The following is a 14,343-nucleotide window of genomic DNA, read 5'->3' as shown; positions in this document are numbered from 1 at the left end:
CTGCCTCAAAAAATAACCTCAAGATTTATATATAACCAGACAGTACCTCAGACACTTTAAATTTACAGCTTCTATTCATATAGCAAGAATGTAATTTTTATTGCATGTATATTTAAGCCGTAAATATGAATGGGAGGCCTAACCACCAAGAACACCATGAAAGTTATGGAACACAACTAAAAAGTGTCAGGGTCCTGCCCTGGCATCCTTGTCAGTCTTGTCTTTGTATAATGTCTGTTTGTCTTGTTCCTGAGCACGTGTCTTTTTTTGTGTTGGCCATGTGCTCCCCTTTTCCTTGCTCCTTATTTTCAGTTACCACTCCCCCTTGTTTGATCCTGATTTGTCTGATTATGTTCACCTGATCCTTGTGTGCTTTGCTCCCTTAGGCCTTATCCACACGAACGCAGGTATTTTCATAACCACAGCTTTTTTATGCGGTTTGGCCATTTGTCCACACGCAAAGTATTTAACCCTCTGTGTGCCAGTGCATTCACCTACTTTTATTTGTGTACACTGACAATAACAACAAAACATTGTGCTTTTGCAAAAAAAAAAAACAGGGTGCACTTTCTGCCGTCTAGGTCTCCGTGAGCAGTTTCTACATGTCACAAACATAAATTTGACACAGAGTCATGAGGAATATGTCTATAGAAAACTTGTGTACTTTTTAACGAATTGAAATCAAAACTAATATTCTCTGATTTTGTAATCCGTAAGAAACTAAAGCAGGGTACAGTCTGTCCGAGCTTTAAGTGTCTAATTTTAAATGAACTAATTCAAATCGAAAACGTATATTATCTGATTAAGTAATCCATATGAAACTAAAGCTATGTCATAGGCGGAGGGTGAACCAACTCCAGGGTAAGACTAAAAGCAGCCAAATGTATTAAACATCATAAAACCGTCTTTTTAGGCAACAGCCAGAGATGGATGTCATGTGGGCTAACTAAATGTTTAATGGGACTGAATTTGTATTGAACGTAATGTTTAATAAAAACATTAGAAATTTCAAATGAGAATTAACATAATATAACAATTTGAATAATTAAGTTACTTACTGAGTAACTAAGTTACTTTTCAGACAGAGGAAAGATTTTTAAATATAACGTTTTAATGATGTAACAGTAATTAATTACTTTTTGAAAGTAACTTACCCAACACTGCTTCTGAAGAGGGAGCATGCACTGTTATCTCTGCCTACTGGAAACTTTTTCAGGCTTCTGATTGGCCAACATGGCTTTAAGGTTGAGATCATATTTCCACCTGTTGGCTTGGCATGCTTCTGACAGTGCTTCGTAGCTTGCTTTTGCATTTTCATGCGGACTAAGATTTTTTTTTAAACAGAGGAAAAAACTCTGTGTACGAGTGGACGGCATTATATTGCACTTAATTTTCAGTCTGTCTTTGCTGGTTCGTTTTGCATCCCCTTTTTTTTCTTGCTTCATAGCTAGTATCATTGATCTTGTTAGAGTTTGCTTTTCAGTGTATTTTATCTAGTCTAATTTGGTTTTGCTTTTTTTTTTTTTTTTACAGTTAATTATTTCTAGCATTTAGTTTTCTCTACCTGGTTATAGTTTTTTGCAAGTCTTTACTTTTGATCTGTGTTATCGCTCGTCTCTCTTGTTGTCTTGTCTTTGTGCGTGTTGGTTCTTTCAGCTTCCTGAGTCCTACCTGGTCGCTGCCTCTTTTGGCCTGACAGACATTCTGGTGCTTTAAGGTGCTTTTTACTACCCCAGTGCCAAGCCTGTGATTCCTTGGGCTTCATCCTTTTGTGTTCACAGTTCTGTTAATAAACTTTGTCCCCCTGTTCATTCTGCATCTGGATTCTTCCTTGCCAAACCCTGACAAAAAGACTTAGAAATAGACTTAAACCTTCAGTAAGCAGATTATCTCCATACATCATATGTCATGTTGTGGATCTTTCTTACAGTTTTTGTCTGTTGGAAGTTTGAACAACTAATAAGAAAACCAACTTTGCAGTCTTGTGCCCAGATTGTCTCTGGATCTCCAGAGTAACCCTGATATCTTCTCTGATCCCCGGCCAGCATGATATGAAAGCGTTTACAGACCCACACCTGTCAGACTAGCACTAAATCACGCAGATCTGGGTTGAGTAAACCCCGAATGCCACACTATGGGTCAAGAAGGTTCACGTTTTCCCCACAGGCAAGTGAGGTATTAGAAGATTAACCCTGAGGAGAGGCGCTTCTGCAACATTCCACACTTCTACTGAAGACATGCATGCCTGTCTTCAGAAAAAGAAAATGGAGTAGTCTCAGCCTTCAACTTGGAACTGACATTAACTATTTTTGGAACTAAGTTTAGTGTCTTTTTAAGGCATTTATGCTACGTAGCTGTTTGCTTTCAAGCACATGTTGGGGCCTAAGATGCCCTTTATGAACTTTTGTTTTATGATTGCTTTGACCTTTCGTGCCACGCACAGAACAGATGCAGTTGAACAATGAAAAAACCCTCACAAGACACAAACATGCAGTAATAAAAAGCAGCCAAAGCCAATAAACATCAGTTTTACAATGTCTATCATCTGTTTATTATTCTGAAGTATGTACCAAAATAATCGCTATACGTAAAAATAGCATTTTGCATTGTGTAACTAAGTAAAAATGTTTACAGTCAAGCATTACTAATTGTACAAAAATAACAACACAAAGATACAAACAATGAAGAACAGAACATCCTCACGTCAGTGTGCAAACTGTTTATACAGATGGAAATGCCTCTTTCTCAGGCGGCACTCCATGATAAATTATTTAAATAGCATTTATCTACACACAATTGAAACTGTCTTACGAACAGAGACAACAATAAAGCAATAATTTATCAACTCAAAAAAAGTACTGGACATTTGAAACACTGGCAAATGTATTCCTTAATGTTTTTTTACTCTATTTTCCATTGGGATGTGGGGCTGGCTGTTTGTTCTATATACTATTTACAACTTGTGATACAGTAGCAATAAAGCAACTAATTTGTTTTCTTGAAGCAAAGGAAAAAGTACTTAAAAGCATTTGCTTGATCAAATTACAAAACAGCAATGAGGTAATATTTGTACATTAAAGTTTCCTTTATCTCTCTCTCTACAGAAAAGGCAAACAGGTCAGACGATCATCTCCTTTGGAGGTGACGGATGAACGGTTCTGGACCGGAAAGGTTTGGATGAGTAGGTTTAGACAGAACACTGGTTAAGAGAGTTTATTTTTCTTATACATGTTGAAATAGTTATTTTAGTGAGGGCAGTCTTTAGAAATTCCCTCGCTTGTGCTTTTCGAAGCAAAATCACAGCACAGTCTTGCCAAACTCAAAACGTGTTTGTAAGTGCTACATAAACATATATAGGAAGTCTAAAAGAACCATCTTTCCCTTAGAAATTAGCATCTAAAATAAAACCTCACACTAGAGTACTTGGTAATCTAGTATCCAGATGTGGCTTGTCTTTAATCCTTGATCTGTCTAATTCCTCTTCATACAACCTTTCATTTTGCCATTTCTAATGAATATGTTAAAATGGTTTAACCATCTAGCCCTGAGAAAACTATGCCCTCTAAACCATAAGTTATCTCCCGCCAGACCTCAATGGATGTTCATGATACTTAAGATGTGACTTTGCTAAAAAGATGAAACTTTAGCTAGACAAACAAAAATGTAGATTTCAAAATGTGTCCTCTAAAATCACCTGCTTGGAATACAAAAATAGTGTTTTTGTACTTATACAATGATTTTAAACCATTTGTTGTTGCTTCAATATCTTAAACATTCACAACGCTTTGTTTCTAGTCAAGAAAACAGTTTAAAGTTTTGCTAAAATACTGGATATTATAAAAGCAATCTTTTTTTTAAAAGGGTGGTGCTCTCTCTAAGGGAGCCATAATTTGGACAGCTTTTCAAGAAGAGAGCATGAAAACATGAGCGAGAGTAAAGGTTTTGAAGTGCATAGCTGTCTGGTGGGAGCTCTTCCCACACAGAGCCGAATGAGGTTTTTCAGAGAGAGATCGCAGTCTTCCCAATTAAGCAAAGCGAGGGAGACTTTTCTTCTGCTCTACCTGCTAATGGTGGAGGAGTCCAGATTCTGAATCAGAAGCCACTTGGTTTCTTTCCCAACCAGTGACAGTTACATTGAAATTGACTACCTGCTTTCTCACTCCACCGTGAGCGGCAGCAGAAAAAGTAGCATCAAACCTGTCCCTGGACTTTGCCTGGAATACATATTTATATGGAAAGGTGCATTCTTTGATCAACTTCCTGCCTGTGCAATTACGCATCTGAAAAAGAACAGAAAGACAGGAAGTGTTAATATTTAAAAAATAAACACACTTTTATTTGGGTGTCTATGTGATGTGTTGACGCTCACCTCTGCATTCATATTTGAGGTCTGAGAAGTACACCATCTCTTGTGAGAAAACAAAGAGACCTAGTCTTCCGCCTGCATAGGTTTTGTCATAAATTCTTCCAGAATCTGCCATGATCTTTTTGCCTTCATACATGACCACTCTGAAATATATATAAATATGATAATTATGAAATGCACATAAACAAGTTACTTCCAGAATTCCATTTAATGATCTTTTTAGTAATAGCTACCTTATGTGTCCAGTTCTTGGTCTATGAGTCAAGTGCCATCTGTAAGCAGTGAAGTCCTTCCATCCCACATTCTTTGGGTCGTGCCACAGTGTGCGCACCTAAAATGGATCACATACAGAAATGTTGGCATTCATATGAAGAGTTTCAATCCTGGTGTTATCACAGTGAACCTGGTGAAACATACCTGTCCTGGAGTGTCTCCAGTGTGCCACAGGGCATTCCTCAGATGCTCGCCTGGGCCTGTGGTGGAGTTAACCACTTTGATCGACAGCCCTGAGTAACCCTGTGCTTTGGTAGGTGTGCTGGACCAGTAGGTCTGTGTGATCTGCTTCCACATGACCACGTAGAAGCGAGAGCTGGACTGGTATCCAAAAACGAAGCCGGCATAGTCATCATCCCTCTCAGTGTTGATGAAGAACGTTCCACTGAAGTCGACTGAATTGAACTCATCAAAACCTTTAAAGAAATTGAAGTAAAAGTCAGATTTTTTGTAATTGCACATATTTAAAATTTATTGGATATGTGTGCAAGGTATTTCTGTTTATTTTTGCTTAGCTGAACCTACCAACAGCAATGCCAGGGTCACAGTTGACTGTCTGAACCAGTTCTTTTCCTTGGTGCCGAACCACCCAGTTGGGGTCGATCTGAGAAGTGCCCTTGGGATCCAGAGGAACCATCTGGAACTTGCGGAAGTCTGTTTCACTGATGTCAAAGTTCTCAGGACAGACATCATAGATATCCAGGACATTGTCTTGGTCAAAGTCATCTTTACAGGCGTCACCACGTCCATCGCCTACAAATGGAAGAAGTTTAACCATTAAGTATAAATCTTTCCATTAGTGAGTGCAATAGTTATGAATATTCAGATGTTAAACTGACCATCAGAATCCAGTTGATCTTTATTGGGAACCAATCTGCAGTTGTCTTTGTCATCAGGGATGCCGTCATTATCATCATCGTAGTCGCAAGCATCTCCTTTACCATCCTTGTCGTGATCAGCCTGGTTAGCGTTGGGGATGTACGGGCAGTTGTCCAGGTTGTTTTGGTGACCATCCTCATCGATATCCTGGTTGCTGTCACATTTGTCCCCAACACGGTCAGAATCGGAGTCGACCTGTCGGAGTGAAAGGGTAGAATCTTTTAAATACCAAAGTCTCAGGGCGTCTTTAAAGCTGTATGGCTTTCTTTGTTAAAATATTCCCACTAGAATGGGCCTTTTTATAAAAGGTAAAAACTACTATCCTATTTGGCCTATCTGTGAAAGCTTTTTTAGAAAGCAATCTCATGTTCCTGTAGCTTGGCACTACCACAGTCGCATTTCAGCGTCTAATGAGGAAAGGAGGGGTGCATTCCTTCTCTTCAGTTAACCATGGCACAGGTGTGAGCCGCAGGGATTGAGTGCCGACAGGGCATGCATAACCCCACCGGCAAATCTCTCGCTCCTCACTAATAACCATTCTTTACCTCTGCGTATCCTTTGGGTTAACTGAACACTAGTGAATGTCGCTGAAAAGCCTCCTAGTGCTTTATTGTGGAGAAGAGGATTTACTCCTCCCTTACATAGCTTAGTAGCGACTGCGACTACCCTCTGGGTATTTTTTTAGCAAAGGCTCGGGAGCTGAACAGCTCGTAGATCTCCATGGATTATATAATGGTTTGAAACACCTGCGGCATTCACTCGTTCAAGTCTCACATATACATACCTGGTCTGGGTTGTGTTCCAGAGGGCAGTTGTCACACTGGTCACCAACTCCATCGAGATCGGTGTCTTTCTGATCAGTGTTGTACAGATATGGGCAGTTGTCGTTCTCATTCAAAATACCTATCAAACAGAATGAAATAATGGTGAAGACTGATTGAAAACACCCTGGAAAAAGGCAGAATGATTCTCATGCAACCTGTCAAGACAATACTGCAAAATTGAAATAAAGAATGAACAAAGGAATGGAAAAAAAACTAGAGAAAGAAATGAATTATATTTTTTACATTGACATTATTATGATTTTATGTTTAATGTTGTTATTACATATGGATGTTCTCTTGGGAGGTTTATCAAGGAATGTCCATGTATTAACAAATAGAACAGAGTTTCGTACCATCTCCATCAATGTCCACAGCACAGGCGTCACCTTCACCATTATTGTCAGTGTCGGTCTGGTCTGGGTTGCTGTTGTACGGACAGTTGTCGCAGCGGTCTCCCACGTCATCGCGATCGTAATCGTACTGTCTTGGGTTGAAGATGAGTGGGCAGTTGTCCTATTTTAAAAGAGACCGTGGTTCAGATGGAGAAACATATGGCAAATAACAGCCGAGCGATTCTGTACAGGGCCCGCTCACACGAAGGTTATTACTTTTAGATGTTAGGCTTGTAATTTGGCTGCAGCTGTGTAGGTCTATTTAGAGGAGCGCGACGATAAAAGCGAGCCTTATTTTAGGAACTGGACCAAAGATAATATTGGAATAGCAAGATACACTGCAGGTCTTTCAGAAAGGTACTTCTTTGGTGGAACTTGAGGTTTGTCTCCAAGAGAAACTGAATTTACTTTACACAGCACTTTTTTTCCACACCTTGGGCGGCTTCTCTTTCTTCATTCATACATGGTGCGAAGTGTACAAAAAGTAACTTGACTGGAATGAGCACCTGTGGAATATACTGTATAATGTATATTCATAATGTAACTATATTTTACCCTGTCATCAGGAATGCCATCGTCGTCATCATCATTATCACAAGCATCACCAACGCCATCCTTGTCATAGTCCTCTTGCCCAGAGTTAGGAAGATTGGGGCAGTTGTCCTTAAAAAAAAAAGAAAGAGTAGTAAATATGAATATAAATAATATCCACAATGATTTGTATTTTATAACAAATAAAGCCAATATATGCCAACCTTCTTGCAGTGATAGGTTGCGTTCTCGACACACACAAGATCAGCATTAGGCCAGCCATCAAGATCAGTGTCCTCTCCACAGATCAGTCCATTTCCAGCAAAGCCAGGCCTGCACTCACAGCGGTACATAGGGTCTGAGAAATGGCCCAGGTAGTTGCAGCGAGCGTTCTTATTGCAATCGTGGCTTCCATCGAGGCAGGGATTACGAGGGGTGCAGACCTGCAGGACAAGATGAATCAGTCGGCATATTAGCTCATGAGCAGATGCAACGTAGGTAATCCGTAATCTTTCGGTGTTTTCTCATTTACCTGTTTCTTGGAAGCAGCGTCCTCCAATCCTTGACCAAACGGCTGTGGGCCAGTGTAGCGTGAGGGGCAAGGCAGGCAGTTGTAGCCTGGCACTGTGTTCTCACACCTGTGGACTCCGTTAAATTCAAAGCAGGCATCGGGGACCTCCTTACACTGTAACGAAGAGAAAAAGACAATCGGGATGATATTTTTGCCGCTCACTGCATTCAGTATCAGCCAGGATTTGAATATCAGTGCATCCCTAAAAAGTAGTGTACTGCACCTCATTGATATCTTTGCAGGTGATTCCATTGCCAGTGTATCCTGTGGGGCATTTTCCACATTTCCAAGAGCCGTCTGGGAAGCTTGTACACTGGGCTCCTTCAAAGCATGGATTTGAAAGGCATCCATCTGTGAAAAATGAAATTAAACATGATTTATCTCGGAAACACAGACTAGTATCATCTAGAGGTTTGAGAGACACTAGAACTCACCAATTGGACAGGCTTGTTTGTTGCAAATCTGGCTGGCCTTTGCATCTCCCACACAGCCTTTGCCACCATACATGGGTACCGGGTTATTGCAAATACGTTTACGGTTTTGGACTCCACCGCCACAGGTGGCAGAGCAAGTATCCCAGGGCGACCATGGTCCCCAGCCTCCATTGACTAAGACAAAATTGTGCAACAAAAATTTAGACCATTGCACTTTTTAATAAACAAAAAAAAATGGACATACTGCATAGGGTGTTTACTTACCCGGACATGGTGATTTCTCACACTTTTCAGTTTGCCGACCTTCACCCTGGCAATCTTTGCCTTCCATTTGAGGTGTTGGGGAGTTGCAGAGACGGATGCGTGTGATTACACCAGCACCACAGGTGACCGAGCAGGAAGACCAGGGTGACCAGTGACTCCAGCCGCCATCCTGCTTAACTGTTTAAAACGATGCAGGTTATTACTTTTCTCCTCTATTGCGAGGAAAAACCATAGACACTTCTGGCCACTGGGCACCACTCACAGCGCTTGTCACACTCCTGAAGGTAGCAGTCTCTCGTCTGCACCGACGTGCCTTCGCAGTTGTTATTGATGCGGTCGCAGGAGCGGCCGCGCTGCTGAATGCCCCTTCCACAGGACACAGAACAATGGGTCCATTCAGACCAGGGGGACCAACCATCCTCAGCGGAGTCGCTCGCTGTCGAGAGAGCAAAATGAGACAATAGCAGAGCTATTCTTTCTTTGTAAAGCAGCAAAATGGAGAAAAGCTTTTAATACTGGGCCTTAATGGACTCAATTTAGCCTGGGCAGCTCGAGACAGAGCACTCCAGGGAACCCTGGCATGAACCAAGCAGTTGGAATGCTGGGGAAATGTCAGTGTATTTAATGCACAGGGATACCTTTCTCCAAATGTAGAAATGGTATTTGCAAACACCCCTGATTATGCCATAAGTTCAAACATATGAGGCTGAAACTAAATTTAAATCCTTTCAATGCACGACGAGCCCTCAAGACGTGAAGAGCCTGATGTTTATTTTTGGAGTCTCTGCCATGCAGCACCAATTTTCCACCTCTCTTTAACTAATTTAGACAATTATGGGCATTTAGAGATTCAGTGATGCACAAAGCTCTAGTGATCCTTTCACTAGTTAAACTTCAGTTGAAGTCTATTGTGTGATACAGAAAGGACTGTGGATGTTTGGGTAGCAACAGCGCTTTCAATAGGAAAGCTTTTAAAAGTCAGAATGTTGCCTGGTTAACAATAAAGTACATTCAAGTTGACAAGAAAGTTTTTTAAGTCTCTTAAGCTCACCTATGCTGCATTTATTTGATTAAAAATAAAGTAAAAAGAGTAACATTATGAAATACTGTTAAAAAGTTTTTTTTTTTAATGTGCAATATTATTTCTTTGAGTGCAACATTGAATTTTCAGCATCCAATACTCTAGTCTTCAGTGTCACATGATCTTTTAGAAATCATTCTGATATACTGATTTGTTGCAATCTGTTGATTATATGTTGAGGATTTTCAAAATTATTTGATGAATACAAAGCACCCAATTTATTTGAAATATAAATCTTTTGTAATGTTATCTAATATATAAACTATATTCTAAAAAGTGGTTACAATGACTCCAAGTCCCTAACTAATGTCTGTTTCTAACTTTGTAACATTTGTTCAGTTGGACTTACGGGTTCCACATCGAGGGCAGCACTCCCCATCAGGCACTGTGGCGTTGGCACATGGGATTAGGGGGCATGAAATCTTGCGGCACAGCGTTGCAGAGTTCTGCGGTTAACACAATGACTCTCATTAATCATTTGTTAAAGTATATGCCATGACTGAAATACAAACCCTTAGCCTCTTGCAGTAGTGCAACACCACACTCCACATTACAATTTTCATTCAAGCCATCTTAAACAAGTTTAAGAGTGGATATAAAGTCTGGTTGTATATAGGTCTGTGTAATTAGGCATGCAAGTATTCCTCAGTATTGATATAACGTGGCACTTCAGAGAGAATAGTCTAAAGGCAAGTATATGACAAATTTAGTTTATAAAGCTTACTTTAGTGGACGGTATTTTCTTTAGCTGCCTCCATTTCACACTTTTAATTACAGGCTAGGAGGTTAAGGGAAATGGATACACCTGGCTTAAGTCTGCCACAATGGGCAAGACTGAGACCAGTACTGTCTATCATAGCACACATGACATGGCTCTCGTCTCGCTAACACACAAATTAGTGGCTTAATGACAGAGCAGGCAGCTCTCAGATTCGAACTGGTACATGTCTGCACTGCAGGTTATTGGGTTCTTACCTGGCAAGTGCACTCTGTGCAATCGTCCACTGTCCATTCCTCCTTGTTTTTGTGCACAATTCCATTGTGAAGACAGACTCCAGGACGGATGCCCATGCCACCAATGAGCATGTTTTTCTCGTCCGTCTAGAAAACAGAATAAAAACTGAGTTTCAATTATGTGGATGGAGTGTGTTAATTTACAGTATAATCTATGTCCACTATACAGCATACTCATAAGCACCAACTTTTTGCTCACCACTTTGCGGAGTTCATTGGACAGCTCTTGCACCACTACACCAAGACCTTTCAGCTCCTTGAACATGGCAGCCAGGTCCTCACATGAAAAGCCACAAATCATCTGCAGATCTTCATATGAGAAATATACAGTTTGCAATGGTTAATCCTAGATTTGGATTCTCAACTTACATATATTTTAATTGTATGGATTACTGAAAAGGAAGGATTACCTTTTGTTTTGTGGCCAGTGAAATCAGTCCTGATTGCAGGTCTGGATCCATTTATGGGATTGTCAAGGGTGATGATATCAGTTATAATTGCTGCAAGAGGAAAGAAAGGGCATTCAGATGGCTTAAAGTTCATTATAAAAATGATTGAGCTAATGGAAACGTTGAATAAAAAGATGAAAAAGGCTCATGATAGTGAATGCAGCTTAGAGTCTTTATCTTATATTGCTATTGTTCATTCACTGGCACAGAAGTTATGATCTTAATATTATTTTTGTTATTTAAAATAGAATACAAAATAAAATAATATATATTTTAAATAAATATGTTCACCAAACCAAAGTCAGTGTGGCATAATCAAGATTGCAAGAAGTAGTTTTCCAACGGATTCATATGCATGTGTTCTGCATTACACTTACAGTTTTTGCATCCTTTATTCCTCAGAATTGCCTCCAGTGTGGTACCAAACACAAAGCGCACGTTCTGCAACACCCCCTAAAGAAAATCCACAAGTGATTAATGCTTCTTTCTGTATTTGGCACGCAACAGGATTCATAGACAGCGAAGCGTGCACTCACCATGAACCTGTCCTTCACTGCGCCCTTGCCAATCCTCAGGCTCGCCACACCTGGGGTCTCCTGAGTGAGGATAGTCTGGATAGAAGCATCGAGCTCCGCTGTATTCACCTCCTCGCATCCCACATAGAACTGAACCCTGTCCTCCTGCACGAAAAGCGTGATGTTTTTCCAGTGGCCCACAGCCAGATCCGCTTCCTCGATGGACACGACCTGTTGCTTGTCTTCAGTGGAAAATACAATGTCCAGAGTATTGGCTTTCCCGTTGGAAATTATTTCGAAAACGGGTCCGGAGCCATCTTTCTTCTCCACGGTCAGAAGGCTTCCTCTCGTGTGTTTGAACTGTTTGAAGTTGAGCAGAAGCAGAAATCCTCTCTCCGCGTGGATGGAATCGATCAGGTCCCTGAAGGCGCTCTCGGGAACCGGGGGAATCAGGTCGGGGTTCAGGATCTTGTAGGCGGGGCTGTACGGATCGTCGCCTTTCACCAGAGTCACCCCGTGGTTTTTCTTCGGCACTTGGACGAGCTCAAACAGATCGTAAACGCTGTTGTCGTCTCGACTTTCTACCAAGAATTCAGAAGATATAGAAATTTGGTTATGATGTACTTGCTATTAATGGACAGATTTGATTCCATGACTTTCTGAATCTGATTCTGATTGGTCAGTTCAGCGGTCACATTTTTTGACCACTCATTCGTCACCTTCATAAGACTAGCTGTGCTTGTTCTCTCTACTCTATAATCCGTTAATAAAATTACACTTAAATTATTTTTTTTTCATGTCATAAGGCTCTTTTTACTTTTTCTTGTTCTTCTTTTATTTTATTTATTTTATTATTATTATTTTTTTTATTGATATTTATATGTCATGGAACATGATCTTTAGGCTACTTAATATCCTAATTATATTTGGCATAAAAGAAAAAAATATATATTTTTGACCCATACAATGTATTGTTGTCTATTGCAACAAACTTAGGCTACCCGTGCTACTTATGACTGGTTTTGTGGTCCAGGGTCAAACATATATTTAAGTAGCTGTATAATAACTGGAATAATGCATTGTAAAGTCAGTCATTATTGCAAAATAAACTCATTCATTGACCCCCTCAGCCCGTTGGAGTTTACTTTGCGATAATTACCAACTGACTGTCAATTATTTTTATAATATTAAACAGCTAGTTATACTTTAAACCACAACAACATCCCCTAAAAACGCTAAACGCCATCAGTTACAGGTTAGTTGTATCATCGCTCACCTGCGACTCTCGCGCTCTCGCAGCTCCAAAGCATCAGTAGCAAAAAGATTGCAGCTGACTTCATTTTAGCACTTATTCTGGTACCTATCGGAAATCACAAATAAATATATAAATTGTTGAAAATTAAGCAAAACTTAACCTTAATAGTTCTGAACAATAAATTATTAAAATATAAGAAAAAACGCACCTTCCAAGTGTTTAAAACAGCAGCAAATCCAGGGTAAAGTGATATAATTCCTAAGATGCGTCAAAGGTCGTTTTAAAATAAAGATTTTTTTTTTCTGTTTAACTGCGGTCTACAGCATTCGGTGTTTCTTTGCTGTAGTTACAGTGGCCAATCTAACGATTACCGAAGAGAACAAAGTGCTATTTAAATAGTTTCATGACATTCCTGAGCGCGCGTCTCCTCCAATCAGATGCTGGAAGGAAAAAGGGACGAGCTTGCGTTACCTCACAGAGCGTTTGTATGAGTTACACACGAGGGGAAAAACGCACCACATTCCAACGAACACATTCCATAAACATACTTTTGATTTTCCTGACCGCTGCTTCCGTTTACTACCTTTTTCTTTACTGCGGTCCTGATTATTTTTGTATCCAAGTACTGCTGTTTGTTTTGTCATTCAATAATTCCAGTTATTTCTTGTCACAAAAGTCTCTACTCTACCGTTCCTTGTGTATATATTTTATTTGAATTTGTCCATAATGAATGACTAAAACGTTTTCACGTTCAAGTGGCTACTTTATTTTAGAGCATTTTATGTAACAAGCAAGTAAGCTTTATTTGAGTGCTCGGTGCCATGCACAGCATCTTAAAGGATGCTAGTGGAAGCGCTGCAGTAACATGTGTCTCCGCTAGAGGCCGTTCTGTGGTTAATTGAACACCTGGGTCTCCTGAATGATTTCTATTGTTGATTTCTGTAAAAGTTGCTTATACTTATACTTTTATTATATGTGGTAGGTTAACATTAAGCATTAGATACTTTTAAAACAATTCAAAAAATAAAATAAAAAAATAGGCTAACATTAAAAATATTTAACTACTGTTTGGCAAAGTAATATTGAAAATGTTACTGACATTTCTAAAATCGAAAACACTTCTGCCCCAGCCCCAGCATGACATTCTGCCCCAGCATGACATTAACTAAAATATAGGTCATTGTTTTGGTTCTTGTCTGAATTAATTTTGTTTACCCAAAAATGTTTCAAGAATATGAAGGTTTGAAGGATACAAGTTAATAAATTAATTTGAAACATTTTAAATGTTTGAAACCAGCTTTAAATTTTTTGTATCTACTGTATCAGTATAAAATCTGTATGTAAAAACTGTATGTATGAAAATCTATCCATACTAAATGTAAAAAAAAAAAATGGAATAAACCTTTTTAAGGTGAGACATGTGGAGCTTTTTGTTTGTTTGTTTTCAAAAATTAAAATTCAAGAGTTTTTTTCTTTTTTTTCTGTTAAGCATGAA

General features: G+C 39.5%; 1 protein-coding gene across 1 annotated transcript; it reads right to left on the bottom strand.

Annotated features, from left to right (window-relative positions):
* Nucleotides 1-2,523: 2,523 nt before the first annotated feature.
* LOC127983957 (thrombospondin-1) lies at nucleotides 2,524-13,292 on the bottom strand. Its single transcript, XM_052586394.1, has 23 exons — nucleotides 13,057-13,292; nucleotides 12,870-12,953; nucleotides 11,615-12,174; nucleotides 11,456-11,531; nucleotides 11,040-11,129; nucleotides 10,829-10,938; nucleotides 10,591-10,716; nucleotides 9,965-10,061; nucleotides 8,797-8,970; nucleotides 8,535-8,711; nucleotides 8,271-8,444; nucleotides 8,060-8,187; nucleotides 7,798-7,950; nucleotides 7,490-7,708; nucleotides 7,290-7,397; nucleotides 6,696-6,855; nucleotides 6,303-6,421; nucleotides 5,479-5,713; nucleotides 5,165-5,392; nucleotides 4,784-5,055; nucleotides 4,600-4,697; nucleotides 4,370-4,509; nucleotides 2,524-4,280 (listed from the first exon to the last, which is right to left on the bottom strand). Exons 2-23 carry the CDS (start codon nucleotides 12,931-12,933, stop codon nucleotides 4,273-4,275), a joined length of 3,516 nt encoding a protein of 1,171 aa, XP_052442354.1. The 5' UTR covers nucleotides 12,934-12,953; nucleotides 13,057-13,292; the 3' UTR covers nucleotides 2,524-4,272.
* Nucleotides 13,293-14,343: the final 1,051 nt, after the last annotated feature.

Source organism: Carassius gibelio, chromosome B20, assembly GCF_023724105.1.
Source record: "Carassius gibelio isolate Cgi1373 ecotype wild population from Czech Republic chromosome B20, carGib1.2-hapl.c, whole genome shotgun sequence".
NCBI classification, from domain to species: Eukaryota; Metazoa; Chordata; class Actinopteri; order Cypriniformes; family Cyprinidae; genus Carassius; species Carassius gibelio.
Note: the sequence above shows the minus strand (reverse complement) of the source record. Positions and strands in the feature narration are given on the sequence as shown.